A 17171-nucleotide genomic window follows, 5' to 3' on the forward strand; every position below is an offset into this window, starting at 1 on the left:
AAAGTCTTATAAGCCACCTTGAAATAATTTTAGATTCCTCCAGCGAAAGCGAAGGTTCAGATGTAGAATGTGGAGACACTAAAAAATGTGAAATTAAAGCTCAATTGAAGGCATATCTTAAAAAACGAACGTGCTCATCTCGGTGAAAATCGTCTCGATTGGTGGAAAACTAAACTAAAATGCGACAAATTGACAGATCTGGCCCGCGTATATTTGAGCGCACCACCCGCCAGCGTTCCAAGTAAGCAACTGTTCAGTGCAGCCGGCCTTATATACGAGCCTCTAAGAAATCGCCTCATGGGACAAAAGGCAGTAAAATTACTTTTTTTAAATATAATATGCCCCTTTTAAACTTTGACTACTAGATTAAAACACCGTAAGCACTCGTTCAATCTTTTAATAATTTACAAAATAAAAAAAAAAATTAAAATAAAAACGACGACTTAAGTTGATTATAGCTTTATATGACTTTCGAAACATCAATAGAAAGTAGTAAACAAATTTTTTGGGGTTACGCCACTTCCGCTCTCATCGCCTCATATGTACGAGTACTGATATTTGAAAAATATGCAAAAATTTAAAAAATCTCTCACATGCTTATTTTTAATTACTTTAAGTCAACTTTACCGTTACATGTATTTCTAACATTTCTTTTTTATTATTTTATATTATTTTTATTACTACATATGTATTCCAATAGTTCATGTCATCGATTTTCACACAAAGGAAATAAAACTGAATTTAATCGCCGAGATAAAGTTTGGCATGCAAGCAATAAATAGCGTTGCGCTTGCGCAAGAGGCAACAGCAAATAACTTAAACGAAAAATCCCAGGTAGCCAAGCTGTGTGCCACAGAAACTTACAATTGTTGACTGACCTAGTTCAATCCCACATAAATGCGTAATACCAAGAGCTTAGCATGCAAGAAATAATAACAAATTAAAAAGTACCGATCAAGAAATAAAAAAATTCCCAGATTGAATGGGAATAAATAGAAATGCGTGCATCATTTACATACAAAATGTACCCTATGATTAATAATATTGTCAGCCTTCTTAATTACTCGCGACTTACTTAAAAGTATTTAAAATAAGACGTTAAATAACACCTGTTATCTGGGCTATTTCTCTGTCCGGATTCCCGTTCCCTTTCTCAACTTGGCTTAAGGATAGTGATAAGCTGCCTAAATACGATTTAGTAGCATGAAGCATGTGTGAACTCTTCTAGTGGTTATTCCTGAGCAGACCATTTTCTGGTCTCACCTCTTCCTTGATGGTGTGGGGCCCCATAGCAAGGAAAGGTTCCGGTTGCTTCTTCTCTCGCCAGTTTATCTTCCTCCTTGTTTCCGTGTTGCACAGGGTCCACTATAGTTGAAGGTGGCGTGTAAAAAAGACTTGGAAGGAGTATGATGCATACTGGAACGAATTTTCGTCATCACTTGTAAATTTTGCCATCTTCAGTGTATTTTTCCGTTCTCGAAAAAATCGTTCCAAAATACCTCAGCTTATCCAACATTGGCATCGATTATTGTGTGCGATGTTTCATCTTATTGTAATCTGGGAATTGGGGGCAGCTTTCACCCATCATTTATTTTTACTATAGAGTAATGGTATCGCTTGGTGGCGGGATGGTGGCATAGACCTGCAACTTCAGAAAACCCCAATATTCGAGCTAAAAGCAATCGACTGCGAACATCGTCCTTCTCCAAACCACATTTAAAGTCCATATGAATATATATTCTAGACTGTTCCTACTCTTTTCCAGCCTACCAGTACCTGAACTGGACTGTCGTTGTACAGATTTGCAAATTCCGGAAAGCTTTGCCAACAAGTTAAGCTTTGATCGTCAGCAGCCTAAATGTACGAACCCGCAAGACTTTTTCAACAACTGTTGAAAGTCAGTATTTAATAAAATTTATTCTAAAAAATATTGAACCCTTACAGTATAACCCTCAAATATATTGGACACATATATTGGAAGGGGCGGGGTGAATGGGGCTACTGAGAGAGCTATTGTTAAAATGTGATTTATAGCATCCAAATTCCTTGATTGACAGCATAAACGATTTCCTTATTACAATAAGCATGTCCGCAAGATATTGTGATATAGGCGTTCTCTCTTTCTGCTCCTGGATTGGTTTATACCTAGAAAATCCCGACTAGGATAACCAGTGTAAGAGCGCTTTGAATTTTCCTAAATGAAATTTGCTTGAAATTGTTACGTAAATCCCCGGTGCTAAATATTCGCACTCCTAGGTACAGGACAGTATATGTATATAGTACAGTATATAGATGTATGGTTCCATAGAGAACCCTATCTCGGAACGATCGCGCTCAGTAACTAAAAAGGAATAGCTTATAATCGCTGTCGGCTGAACAAAGGGAGCATACTTTATTCCGGCTGGGTGAGTACATGTGGGAATATATATATATATATATATATATATAGATTGGCGCTTACACAAATGTTAGTGTTTGGCCGAGCTCCTCCTCCGATTTGTGCTGTGCGCCTTGATGTTGTCACACAAAGCGGAGGGACCTACAGTTTTACGCCGACTCCGAACGGCGATTGTATTTTTATGAGAAGCTCTTTTTCATGGCAGAAATACACTCGGAGGTTTGCCATTGCCTGCCGAGGGACGACCGCTGTTAAGAAAAAACCTTGGGAATATACATATATATAATATAGCTGGTATTACAGCACAGCTAGAAATGGCACGTGCCACTGATTTCATGTCGAAATTGTACAAACTCATCCGTACTCGATCCGCCCTCATCGCGGAAGGTGAAGTAGTTAATTGCTAATGGCGCTGATCGCATTTAAGTTTGAGAAGTCAGTTGAGTGGAATTCAAGTGGATGTATGTATCTGCGTACAAATATATATAGAGACATAGAGATATGTAAATATTGCTGGTTTGCTGAAAGAACGTCACAAATCCAAGAGTAATATAATACAATTTTTTCGAGTCGCGGTCGAGTGGTTTGAGGTGCACACTATCAATCGTTAGGTTCAGGGTTTGTTCCAAGCGACATATAGAAACGTTTTTTTCTCTGCTCTTTTACTCTGACGATTACTCAATGGAGACGTCCGCCAATGGCGTTGATGACCTTTGTTTGCAAGTAAATAGCTATCTCTCCTCTCCGATTTGTCTCGCCTTTCCACTGCATGGAGCCTTACTTCACCCATTCAGGGCTGAGACCTTTTTCACAGCTGGACGACGTAGATCAAGTTGCATTTACATAGCCGCAGAAAAGTCACTCGCCCGCGGGAATTCGTAATTATATAAGTATAATAGTTTTTGATAACATACAAGGCTATTTACCGGCCGGTTCTAGTGATGCATTGTATGAGTGGTCTCTGGGATGCCTTCTGATGTCGCCTAATCTACGCCTGTTTGAGTAATAGGCGGTAGCAAGCCACCGCCGGCATCATTCAAAGAAATAATTTTTGGTAGCAGAACTGCCTCGTGGACACGTCAGAAGACATTCCGGAAAACTCACGGAAGAGTGCTTTAAAAGCTAAGAGAGATGGCTGCCTTTGGCCCTCCCTCGTCGAATTTGCCCGTTTATTAGGCCTGTCGTTAGTTGAGCTTGAAGACAACGATTTCCGGAATTAGGCACCCCTTAGTAATGTCGCCACATGCCGAAAGGAAAGTGTGAATTACGTCAAACCCACCTTACACGATACGAGATTTTGCAGAAACATTGAGAATCAACGAAATAAGAAGAAAACATTTCCACCTAAAGTAACTAGTATTATGCTGCTGAAAAGGGAAAAAACGAACCTTTTTTGAAAAGGCTGATGAGAATTTAATTCCTTCCAACAATATGGAATACACTCATTTGCCGCCACTTAGAACATCACGAAATGAAGGTTACGTTATCTGTTCAGAAATGTTCGCTTCAAAGCTGTCATCCGGAAACTGCGGAGCTTGTCTTTGGTAAGGGAGTAGTGCCGCATCACGACAGCGCGTAACCCCAAGAAAAATATTGGACGACCTGTAAAAAAATTGGATTTTTTTAGTTATGACGTTCCACCAGCAAACGAGCGACAAGCACTTGTGCAGACATGTAGTGACGGCTTTAAAGCGCTAAGGCGGTCGCCTAATCATATGTTGGCCTTGCAAAGAAAAGCAGACGAAAAAAATAAAACCTTGCTTCTGTGTGGATGATTATTATTATTTTTTTTTTAAGTTTCTTTTTATTTTAACAATTTATCACATTTTCCAATCTCATTTGCCCGTCAATAGGTAGTCAATTGGAAATGTTACGCGCGTTGCTGCCGCTTAAGCCAACTCCACACAAGCGTATGCAAATGCGCATGCGCCATGGCTGGCGATCGTCAATGAGCCAACCGCACAATAAGCCAGCAGACTAGCCAGCTAGGCGGCGGCTGCGTGGTCTTGAGTTTGCCGGCATTGCATTACTTTTGTTTGATTATTTAGCTTTGCGCGCATTTGTTTAGCGCTGTGAAGGCAAAGTATTTGCTGCTAAGCGATGATGTATTTAGTATTTCGATTGATAACGCTGACACCGATTTCAAAGTTGTACATACGTACTTACATATGTATACATATCTGTGTTCGGTGGTAGCGCTGCTGCTGATCATTGTGGGTCAATCGTACTCTTATGTGTTTTTTTTTTGCCAATTTTTTGTTAAATTTTGACGGCGCATAATACTTTCAGATTTTATTTCTAGCAAATAATTTTATGATTTCAATCACTTTGACTTTTGCATCTTTTTCGCCATCATTAGCATTCATTAGCATCTGCTTGAAATAAGTTTGAAGCGAAAAATGTTAAAATTAGTACGAATACTTGACTTTATTTGCCAAGTCGCAACGCCGCATCGCTATGCGCTCAAAGTCACCGCCGCGTGGCATTGTGATTTAAAGATGCACCGCGCCGATGCGCACGCTTATGCGTTTTGAATTTGATGGTACGAGTATATCAAGTATTTAACCCGAATAGTATGTTATCATTACAAGAACATTTGGCGCGATAAGGTTTTTGCCAAATAAACGCGCCACATTTATCAATAATTTGCGCGCGCACATTCATGACTAAGGAGATCGCAGCGCGCTGCGTTAGTTGCTATGTTTTGTACAGCGGCGCATAATTTTTAACCGACTTCCAAAAAAGGAGGAGGTTATCAGTTCGTCGGAAATTTTTTTTTTTTTTTTTTTATGTATGTTACCGCATAACTTTGGACCACGTCAACCGATTTCTGCATCGGAAAGGTATTGTCTCAGAAGTGGTCCCATACTAATCTGGTTAAGATCCGATCAGTGGATCATGAGATATATATATATATTTTTTTTATATGAGAGTTGAAGTCGGTTTTTTTTGCTAAAAATTACTTGTTCATACTCTGTTGCTGGCGGTAAATTAGCTGCGCATTGCAGCGCGGATGTCCTATTGCCGTTGCTATTTATTTCTAACCATTAACGCCATTGGTGTTCCTTACGCGGTGCTGAGCTATTGCAAATACTAATTTTTAAATACTCGCACTTATTTTATAGTTTACGTTGGCGCGCATGCTTTGCGCTTAAGTCGCTGACTTAGTTTGTTTCAACGTTTCATTGGGCATAACTCTCTGTAGTGCCCATTTGTTATTAGCTTTGCTATTGTTGTAAACGCTTTTGCTTTTATTTTTCGGTGTATATTTTAAACATGTTTTTTTTTTGGTTTTACTTTTATCTCTCACCTCTTTCTTTATATTATCCTCTAATTCACGCCTGGCATTGTAGATTTGCGCTTTACAGCCGCACTGAAGCGTCATCGTCGTGGCGTCGCTAGTTTGGTCTCCAAGTCTCAGGTTTTTTCGCCTTCTTCTTTTACTTGTATGTAGTTTTATTTATTTTTTTTTGCAAATTTTTTTATTTTACTTTTCGGGGGTAGTAGGTAGGTAGCATTTATGTACTTATGTATTTAAGTATTTGTTGTACATGCATATTGTAAATCACTAAAACAAGTTTGCTGGCCCTAGCATTGTTGCGTGGCGCGTCGCCGAATGTTATGCGCTGTTGCGATAGCCGGCCGTTGCGGGGGGCAGGTGATTTGTGTTGTGCCGCGTTAAAATCTTTAGTGTGTAAGCATAATTTTGGTATAAATTGGTCAGTCGGTTTGTGGAACAGCATCAGTTCCAACGGTCTCTTCGTACAGCTAAGTAGTCTCATCCTTAGAAACCACACATAAATCATCAGAGCAAAATGGTGGGTGAACGGAAAAGTTAAAAAGCAACGACTTTTTGGTATTAGTGTTCCAGAAACTTAGAGGTTTTCAAGTGTGCTGGGCAAAGTGAACCAATTTTTGAAATGCAACTTTGAAGCAATCTGTCTAAAACAACTTTTGGAGTGAATTTGAGTTTTACAATCGAAAAAAAAGTTTTAACAATATAAATAAACGATATTCAAATGCACTGATTTTTTCGAAAAAAAAAATCGGTACACAGATCTTAAAAAAATACTCCGTGTATATTATGTAAAACAAAAAAAAAAACAAAAACAAATTGGTCTGGTGAATTTGTACCGGAGAAGTGCAGAATTAAAAAATTTCCTTAATTAGGAAAATAACAAAAAAGTAATATTGTATATTTTTTAGAATGACATTTTTTTAAACGATGAAAAATTAAAATAAATATTAAAAACAAATTTAATTCGAATTTCAATTTAGATTTTTTTGCTTTTAATACCTGCTTTGAAAAATAAAAAACATGTAGTCTTTCGATAGAGTTTTTAAACAACCAGTTTCAAGAAAGCAGTTTATTTTTTTTTTTTAATTAAATATGAAAACTTACCGGCAGATAGTTTCGAAAAAATTTGGTTTTTCGAAAAAAAAAATTATGGATAACAAATTAAACAACTATTCAATTAACACTCAACAATTTTTTTTTTTAATTTTTATAATTTTATAAAAACGTTTGTAATTTAAAATTTCTTCTATATTAACCTTTTGTTATTTTTCAAATTAAGAAATAACTGTCGTTACGCGCATCAAATAATTTCACTTTGAATAAAAGATTTGTAAACAAACATTTTTTACAAAAAATGAATGCCGGTATCACCAGCAATTTAAGTAAGAAATGCTTTTTTCTCTTCTATCAGTTTTCATACTAAATTCAAATCGTTTTTCACCTAAATTGCTTCCGTGCAACTTTTTTTGATTTGAATAATTTTCTCAGTATTTAAAAAAAATCATTAATTTCCTTTTTGCTCTTTTCCAAAGAAAGAAATAACTTTTTTAAGATTTTTTTATATCAATAATTTGTTCAAGATTTCAAAAAATCAATCGAAAATCTATATTCTCTTCCATTTTTTCTGTTTGTAATTTCCTAAGTAAGAAATAACAGAATACCTAATAATTTTAAAGGAAATTTAAAATTTTCAAACAAATATATTCTAATTAAATCAAAAATTGATATTAGCGGTTAGGTTTGAAATTTTTTCAAATTTAATTAGATTTTTTGCACATAAAAAAACTCTATCGAATATCTGTACTCACTTCTCCATATTTTTTTTTTGTTTGTTTTCCTAATTAAGAAATAAATAATTTTACCTAAAAAATGAAAATTTCAAGCACAAATTTTCTAAATTAAGTTAAAAATTAAAATAGTTAATGTTTGAGGGGTTTTTTTTCCAATGCTAAATGTTTTTCTAAGTTTTATAAAATTTGCTGTCCTAATGTTACGTGATTTGTTTTTCCACTTTGCTTATTCCAAGTCTCAACAGTAAATAATTCCTTTTAGGAACCTTTACTCCAAAAAGCCAACAATACTTTTTTATTTTGTTATTTTAGTTTTGCAAATTTAGAGTTTTAAAAGAAAAATCTAATTAAACCAAACTTCATGACAAGATAGCAATTAATTTTATAAGAAAACACGAGAGCCAATTAAACAGTTTACTCACTTTTAACCACCTATTCAAAATAATTTTTAACAACTTTTTTGTAATTACATCTTCTTAAATGTTTTACTGAAAAAGTTTAAGAATATATTTATTTTCGCCATTTATAAAAATGCAATAAAGATTAATTTTTTCAAAACCAACAATTTTCTAAAAGTGAACACATAATATTATGTACATACTTATATGAACAAAGTTATTTTTCGTAACTCATCTCAATTGAAATCTCTCTCTTTCGTTGCAGAAACTCTTCATTGCCGCCACTCTTGCCTTGATCGCCGTCGCTTCGGCTGATGTTAGCCACTTGTCGAGGTCATACCTGCCACCTGCTCCAGCTCCAGCTCCACAATACTTGCCACCCTCCAGCAACTATGGTGCACCATCTTACTCCTCAGGTAGCATCGGCGGCGGTTCATACTCGTCGGGTGGATCCCTTGGTGGCTCATACTCGTCGGGTGGTTCCCTCGGTGGGTCATACTCCTCAGGCGGTTCCCTAGGTAACTCATACTCGTCGGGTGGTTCGCTCGGTAGTGGATACTCGTCGGGTGGTGCCCTCGGTGGCTCATACTCTTCAGGTGGATCCCTGGGTAACTCATACTCTTCAGGCGGTTCCCTTGGTGGCTCGTACTCTTCAGGTGGTTCGCTAGGTGGCTCATACTCATCCGGAGGTGCTGGTGGTTCATACTCATCGGGTGGTGGTTCCTCGTACTCTGCCCCATCAAATGAATACTTGCCACCTGTGCAAAGCTACTCACCACCAGCTCCAGTCTACTCTGCTCCTGCACCCGCTCCAGTCTACTCGGCTCCATCATACTCCTCAGGTGGTAGTGGTATCAGTTACTCCAGCGGCGGTGATGGTGGTTCTTACTCTAGCGGTGGCTCATACTCAAGCGGTGGCTCTTCTGGATACTCTGGTCCATCTAACACGTACTTGGCTCCAGCGGCGCCCAGCTACTCAGTGGGAGGTCCTTCATACTCGTCGGGTGGTTCCTCTTACTCATCGGGTGGTTCATCGTACTCTGGCGGCGATGTTGGTACCCAGTATGCTTCGAACGGTGGATACATCTACAGAAAGAAGTAAATCGATTGGAACTGTGATTAGTTAAACTGTGTTTGTGCTGTTTATGAGGTCCTTAGCAGAAACAGTGTTTACCGTTGAATTGCTGAAGGTACTTCATACTTACAAGTTAAAAACAACCATCTCATTACATGTTGTAAATAATTCTCTTGTTTTATTAAATATATTTTTGTTTAAAAAAGTTTATTTTAATGTCTTGATTAATTTGAAAACTCTGTTCTAAAGTAATAATTTTAAATTGAGCACTTATTTATGAGGCAGTGATGATGTACTTCTCGGCATCAATACAGTAAATATGCCAGAAAGAAATAGATAATTTCCATCTTTGGCCCCATTTTAGCTCTATACAGGCTGAACTAATTGGGGCGCTACGTAGTCTCAACGACCGAAGGGAATATGTCAACTTGAAGGGGAAACGGCAGCTTAGTACACTGAGGGGTATAAAATAGACTGGACTTACGCGTACAGTGTATTGCTCGATAAGTGACTTTCTACGTCGCTTTCAGGACAAAAGTAACATTGCAATATTCTAAACCGTTAATAGAAGAAGAGCATGATTCCCGTCTCGGAATTAGAGGAGAGGGCCGAACAAAGAAACTCACACAGGTGGATGCCGTATTTTTCCGTAAGGTAAAAACAATCGGCTGCGGCGATTAACAACTGGATCACAGAGCCTAAAAAGCGCTCAACTTTAGCATCTGATGGAAGGACAACATGACCCCACTGCATACGAACCTTTCCGTAGGGCTATAGCTGCTGTATGGACTGTCGGCACCTTCGTCGCGCTAATAAAGGACATCATTCAACGCAATACAAAACATGGGAGCCAGCCCATAAAGTTATATCCGGCAGAGTTGCTGATGAATTTTTAAGAAAAAGAACATCATTGTTAGCGATCAGTACCGCTCGTAGTACGGGTATTTCGCTATCCCCTACAAAGTCTGGCTGGAAAATAGTAGTATGGAACAAAAGATGGTACTGCATTGATCCTCTTATAGAAGAGACGAGTTCAAATCCGTATACGTATGTATACTGACTATTCGGTTAGAACGGCATAGATTCTAATCAGCGCCTACGCTTCGTGCGCTCGAGTTTCGAAGTCGCACTTCCTTGGCGGCTGGAACGGCATAGGTTCCAGTCCGCGTCTTCGCTTTAATTGGTCAATTTCAAGCCATACTGTCTTGGCGGTTAGAACGACCTTGGTTACAATTCGCACCGATCTGGCTCTTCAGGTGCCACTCGAAGGGAATCAGGCCTAAGTTGCATAAACCACGTGCCTCTACTGAATACTATTCAATCTTGGCTATTAAGAATGCGAAGGTTGGTGTTTTAGTTCCCATCACAAACAAAGTAGTTGCAAATCAGATTTCTCTCGATGAAATGTACCAAAGAATAATTCTCAAGATGAGCAAGAGACTCCAAAGTATGGGCGGCATTTTGCAAAGCAAGTTTTTGTCAAAACGTTGAGTCTATTACGATACGATTAACAGCTCTACATTCAGAGCCATAATCAGTTATACATCTGTAATATGGTAGAGCAGACACTCAGTTATTAGTGTGGGAAATCTGCTTGCCAAATAGAAGACGTGCGCCTTCTCAATGACGCCTGGTACTGATTGCTGATGGTTTTAGACCTACTGAAGAGGCACTACAATGGCTGCATTTCTTTATTCATTCTGAACGTTTGGAATAAGCTTTTTTGTTTATTTATTCTTTAGAACGTTCCTGTTGATATGTTGACGTATATTTCAAACGCATTCTGTTTATTCCGGCTGTGAAATGGGATTATCCGGAATGTATAAAGAAACGCAGCCAATATTAACCTACCTGAGTCTAACTTCATCCCATCACTGAATCTTCATTAATGAAAACGATACTGAGGTGGGATCTTATGCCTATATTGAAGATGATGGAGAATATGCCTCGGTATTCCAAGCTGGGGTATTTGCAATCCTCACGGCAATCTGGGCAGTGTAAGCAATCTATGTCTGAGGTGTGGTAAGCAAACGATGTGGTGGCATGTGTCACGGATTTATATTTATGTATGTTAGAGTTAGTCCTTCCCAATAAAACTTCACAGCTTACTTCGTTGATCGTCAATGAATTGAATTCTATAGTGATTGACCGTACTTCTGACATGTCTGCGTCGTAAGACTTTTAAGCTTCATTTTATAACCTTGTCTACTTAATTTTTCCGAAAAGAAATCCATACGTCTATGAAACGTATCACGATTTTTCGGCCTAAATTTTACGATAACAGCAATTTTATGCAATTTTTTTCGCAAATATGCATTCTTTAAATATTAATATATCACTTGCAGTTAGAAATTAATCTAAATTAAAAAGGAAAAAACACCGATTTCATTCGTTATTGCGCGAAAATTAAAAAAAGCATACGTCTCGCAGGTGTACGTTATCAAAGCAGGGTTAAGACAGAATGAATAAACTTTTTTTTTTTTAATCTGAACTAGGAAAACCCCAACTGCTTTACCGTCAAAAACGAAACGTGTCAGTGTATTGTACTATTTTTTCAGTCTGCATAATATATACCAGAGATGCTCAACAAACTATATGAATCGATTTCGTTTTGTTGATGTGCAAAAATAACTTATCAAAATAATTTCGTTTCGTTTCAAAGCTAAAATAACGAAACAAAACTCAACCGTTAACGTTGAAACGAAATAAATCATCAATCGTTAACATCGAAACAAAACAAATCAACGAAAAGTGGTTGTTGTATGCCATTGCCAGCTCACTATTAACATCTAGCATCTAAATGCATGCTACGACTTCAGCATTAACGATTGAATTTCTTTTCGTTAAAAACCAAAATAAAATTATTTTGGTAATTATCTAAACGATAAAAAACTGAATCGTTTCAACAGAAACGATTGCTTTTTTTGATAAACGCTAAAATTAACGCTACAATGCATCCTTGCTATATACTGTAGAAAAAAATATAGTATGCAAAAATACTTCAGTTATAAACAAATACAAATCTTTATTTTATTGTTGCTACCTGCTAGGCTAGCTAGTGGCTGTCATATAAATATATTTCAGTAATTCGCAAGAAAAATTTGTATTTTGAAATAAAAATATAACATTAAATATATAGTTTTTTTTAATAAAAAGTCATGGTGAGTTTATGAATAGAACAACAAATAAAAAATGTCAACATATTTTTAAAAATACTGCGAATGAATTAGCAAATTTATTTATTTCTACTCTATTTCTGCAACTTCAGCATTCACAGAAAGAGGTTTTTCTATTGAAATGGTGAGAAGAGACGAATAAAGCGACTACCTCACTAATAAAAATGAACTTTTGATGTACATTAGTTTAAATTTTGATTGCGATAAAGCATACTTTCATCATCATGAAAAAACATAAAAATCGTTTTTATTTTTTCTTTTAAATAAAATACTATATATATTTGAAATGCACTATATTTTTTTAAATTTTTTTTAAGTACAATAAATATCTAAGAAAATGTTGGCAACCCTAGTGCAGACAAATTTACGAGTATAAAAAGGAAGAAACAAGAAAAACGCTTTTTTTTTAATTATTATTTATTTTTGGATTGATTTTACTTTGCAAACGATTACCTTAATTGATATGCATGCATGCATTTTCTAGTCTCATGTTTTAATAGTTGATAGATATTTAATAGAGCTGCAAAACTATCGATGGTTGAACCATTCGATATTTTCGATAGTTTTGGGCTTCACCATTCGATAGCATTGATACTATCGGTAACCCCATGCCTCCACCTTCCACAGATTCTATTAAAAAAGCTGTGTTAAGACAGAAATATCGGGTGGAGACCGCAAATGTTCACTGTTAAACCATATGTGTCTTGCAGAACTTGTTACCATCGCTGTCTTAACATCAGCTGTCATTTCGTAGTTTGACAACTTCAGTTTTCATTTTACCGCGCCATCTACATTGGCTACAGATCGATCCGATTGGCACGATGTCATTGGAAAGTGATATGTTAAGACTGCAAGTTGCCCACATGAGAAAACGGGACCAAGTTAAAAAAGAAATTTGACAGATGCTAAGACTTATTTAGTAAAAGGTGGAGACGTGCTCGGGCAACACGCTTTATGCTCTCGTTCAACTGTGTAAATTGAGTTAGCGGTTCACAGGTGATAACAACAATTGCATACAAAAAAATCGCCGCCTGTAAATGAAACGAGCAACACCAAAAGGGAATATGAAAAATTGCGTAGACAAAAGTTTCCGCGTATAAACACAGACATACGATCGTACAAATGTTTCCGATAGTATCGCGATAGTGACTACCATCCATAGATAGCGGTGACAAATTGAAACTATCGATAGTGACATCGATAGTTTTGCAGCTCTAGTAGATAATGTCAAAAGTGTATGCAAATACGCATGTGCCACCGTCGCGTTGGCTGTCAATGAGCCAAGCAGGTTGGTAAAAAAAAGGCCAGCCGAACATTTTCGGGGTTTGCCAGCATTGCATTGCTTTTGTTTAATTAATTCACTTTGAGTGTTTAAAGACTTGCTGCAAAAGCCAAATGATTACCGATGTTGCCAGTTCAGCTTTTGGAGGCTTGATCCAGTCTTTCATTTTATTTCCACACTCGAAATTACGGACCATTATGACCATATTTACTGACATATTTACTGAGACAAATTTTAAAAGGTGTAGGTGGTCATTTGAAATTTTCCATGTAAATAACATGTAAAAAAATTTGTTTTCATAAAAAATATTATAACTATTGAACTTTTTTTCTGGGCATATTCTTGTAGGGCATTAAATTTTCTAAAAAATTACCCTGAAGTTTATTGTTTTATAGACGATTAAGAGTATCTTGAAATACAATTCCAAATGGGAGAATTTTCTTTGGGTTAGTTATTTTGGATCACCCTAATACATATGTGTACATGGGTAGGCGCTTAAGTGCTACTAATTAAAAATGCTATAGTTTTGTAAATTTATGTACAAACATCAGATCACCATGAAAACATATCAAATTTTAATAAAAGGGTATTACTGTTAGATTTAGCCACCTTTCGCGAGGATAATAGCATCGAGTCTATCCGCGAATGCTTCACAGGCTGCACGAGTGTGGTCTCGTGATATTTTGCCCCCGTGACGGCGAAGAGCAATCTTCAAGGCGTTGAATTTCTTACATTTTTTTAGTTGATGCTTTGGCCTCGATAATGGACCATGTGGAAATATCCGTTGGGTTTAAGTCCGCTGAATATGGTGGCCATTGTTGCGAAGAAATGAAGCTGGAAATTATCATCACAGCACATCAAAAATTATGGTTTGTCCCTTTTCTAGCTTCATTTTTAGTAGCCTATAGCTGTTTCTGGTTTTTTAAGCTCACATATGTAGCTTTTTAATTTAAAATCTTCCGGCAACACTGATGAGTGCAACGGTGAGACGTTGTATGTAAATGATGTTATTCGCCTGATAATGTTGACACCGATTTGTTGCTATTAGCGCTTGTCACCATTATCAAATGTTTGCTTCACTTTTTTTTATTCTGTTTTTTTTTCTGCTAACACAGCACAGGTGCAAACACTCTCTTTTGGGGACACATTTTGACTTTAGGTAATTTAAATTTATTTCTATTAATTTTGCAAGAGATTTTATGATTGTTTTTTATCACATCTGTTTTCGCACCTTATTCGCTATACTTATATATGTATGTACATTTGTATGTTACTATGTTTTTTAATCCATCTGATATTCATACATATATTTTTATGTACATATACATATGTACGGTGACCATACGTACCGATTTTGGCGGGAGAGTACAAATTTTGAGAAAATTGCCTCGCTGAATATTTTTTTTTATAACTCGGGACGTATAAGTGTCCCGATTTTTTAGTGTTTTCTTTGTAAATTAAGTAAGAGTCTTCCTGTACTCTGGCCCAAAAATCACTTTCGCTATCACAAAGCCAGCATCCTTATTTTCTGTGATCTTTGGTTATGTTTTATTCTGTCAAACTGGTACTCTCGCTATATTGCAGTCTGTCGTTCTTGTCTAAATTTGTTTAAGGTGTTTATATGTAATTCACATAGCTTTTAATTTTTCTACAAAATAACCGATTCGAGAAATTCATTTTGTATGGAAGGTGCCACGCCCCCTTTTTCAATACATGTCACTTTCAGTCGTAAGTACGATATTGATAAAATATGTAGCTATGGCAAATTTCAGGACGTTAACTTAAGCGGTTCCAGGGCTAAGCGATATGAGAAGTTCAAAATGTGTGGGTGGTGCCACGCCCACTTCTCCAATGCCTACCTCTTTTCGATATAAGTTATTTACAATTCATGCATCTGTGCCAAGTTTCATTTCCCCAGCGTAATTGGTTGTAGAGATATATTAGTGCTCTCAAAAAAGGGCTTTCAACAGTTTATTGTGGCATATTTATATATAGATATCTATGATTCTCCCAGTGTATAAGAATTTTAGGAATATCTCTAGTAAGTTTTTAGTCCAAATATTAATTTTCAATTAGCTTACATATGTTCTAAATATGAGCCAAATCGGCAAGTAAATCCAGTTTTTAGGAATATTCCGACCCGAGCACCACCTAGCAAGTGCATTTTTGGTCGGAATATATGTTCCAAATATGAACCAAATCGGGCCAGCCGTTTAGTGGTGTAGTGACATTTAATGTACTCTATGAAATTGTGAAATCGTGACGTCTCAGCTTTTTTTATTTTTTGGCAACAACAACAAAAAGTTTTGAGATTTTTTTCGAAAAACCTTTCCCACAGAAGGTCCAAAAATTACTTTTTACAAAATTGAAATTGGTTTAGCCGTTTGGTCAGGCATCGCCGTCATACGAAAGACATTTAATTTATACATATACATATAGATAATTTTTTAAGTATCTTTAATGAAACGATTCTAGCTTGAATTTAGTGAAATTATAAAAAGTAATACCAGTTCCCTCGAAAAAATCATGGATATGAAAAATATAAGCTGTAGATATAGTGGCAAAAATATAAATAGGGAAACATTTTAGCACTCTTTGGCTATTCCCCTTTCGATAATTTAATGTTTATTATTTTTTATGAATGTGTTGCTCGTTATCTAACAAAGACCATGTAAGTCAAAATTTCAAACTTTGTACAAAAATTAGCAAAATTCGAAAAAATTTTCATCAACATTTTGAACTTTTTAATTAATTTTCCTAGAAAAATTATGAGTACCATTGGTAAATTTTTTTGTGGAAGTTGTTGCTCATTGTCTCTATACAAAAAAAAATTCCAGCATTTTTACAAAATTTAATGAACACTCAAGACAATTCTAGAAAATCTGATTACAATGTTTAAAATTTTTATCAAAATTTGTTAAAATTCGTAAATTTTTATAAGTGTTCTATGTATAAAGTTCGAAATTTTGACTTACATGTTTTTTAGATAGTAGATAAATTATATTTTCACAAAAAAAAATAATAAACATTTCTTAAACAAGAAATAGAGCTAAAACTTCCTAAAATGTCTTGTCACTATTTACATCCTCGCCACCATATATGTATATTTTGTATATATTTAGTACATCTTTGCGACAATTTTTTAAGCTTTTTCTCTTTGTTTTGTTTTAAATAAAACTGTATTAAAACATATTATGTCTTTTTATTCTAAAAATAAAATTGTATATTCGGATTCGATGCTTTAGTAATGTCCCGATTTTTGACCACCGAAATCTGGTCACCGTATGTACATATGTAGTATGTATGTGCTACTGCTCGTCGTTGATCTGACTTTACTCATGCAGACGCTGAACTTGTCGCGTAGCGCATCAATCAGAGCAGCAGCAGCATAATTTCAATATTTCAATAGTATAACAACGGTTGCCACTTTGATACAATTGTACCAAATATGGGCTTTTTTATCCCATTGGGCCTTTGAACCTTTTTTGTTTGTTTTGTGCTTTTTTTACGCAACTATCTCTATTCGTTCTTTTGGAGTTGGCGAGAGCTACCGTTTGTCAGAAATATGCAGCACTCGCTGCAGCTGTTCTGTTAATTGTTATCGCCATACTGCAGTGGAATTCTGACAATGAATTTCTGGAAAATTTTCGAGTATGCAGTTTTATAGCCCATTTAATTTTAGTAAAACAATGTGCAAGCTTCATGTCGCTAAAAATTACCTTTGAATTTTTTTGATTTTTTTTTTGTTGCGCAT

General features: G+C 36.1%; 1 protein-coding gene across 1 annotated transcript; it reads left to right on the forward strand.

Moving 5' to 3' along the window:
* Nucleotides 1-6172: 6172 nt before the first annotated feature.
* On the forward strand, nucleotides 6173-9043 carry LOC118753130 (loricrin-like). The gene is made up of 2 exons (XM_036487990.1): nucleotides 6173-6216; nucleotides 8150-9043. Exons 1-2 carry the CDS (start codon nucleotides 6214-6216, stop codon nucleotides 8984-8986), a joined length of 840 nt encoding a protein of 279 aa, XP_036343883.1. The 5' UTR covers nucleotides 6173-6213; the 3' UTR covers nucleotides 8987-9043.
* The last annotated feature ends 8128 nt before the right edge of the window (nucleotides 9044-17171 follow it).

The sequence above is a fragment of the Rhagoletis pomonella genome, unplaced genomic scaffold, assembly GCF_013731165.1.
Source record: "Rhagoletis pomonella isolate Grant_MI unplaced genomic scaffold, Rhpom_1.0 Rhpom_scaffold_02124, whole genome shotgun sequence".
In the NCBI taxonomy this organism is placed as follows: domain Eukaryota; kingdom Metazoa; phylum Arthropoda; class Insecta; order Diptera; family Tephritidae; genus Rhagoletis; species Rhagoletis pomonella.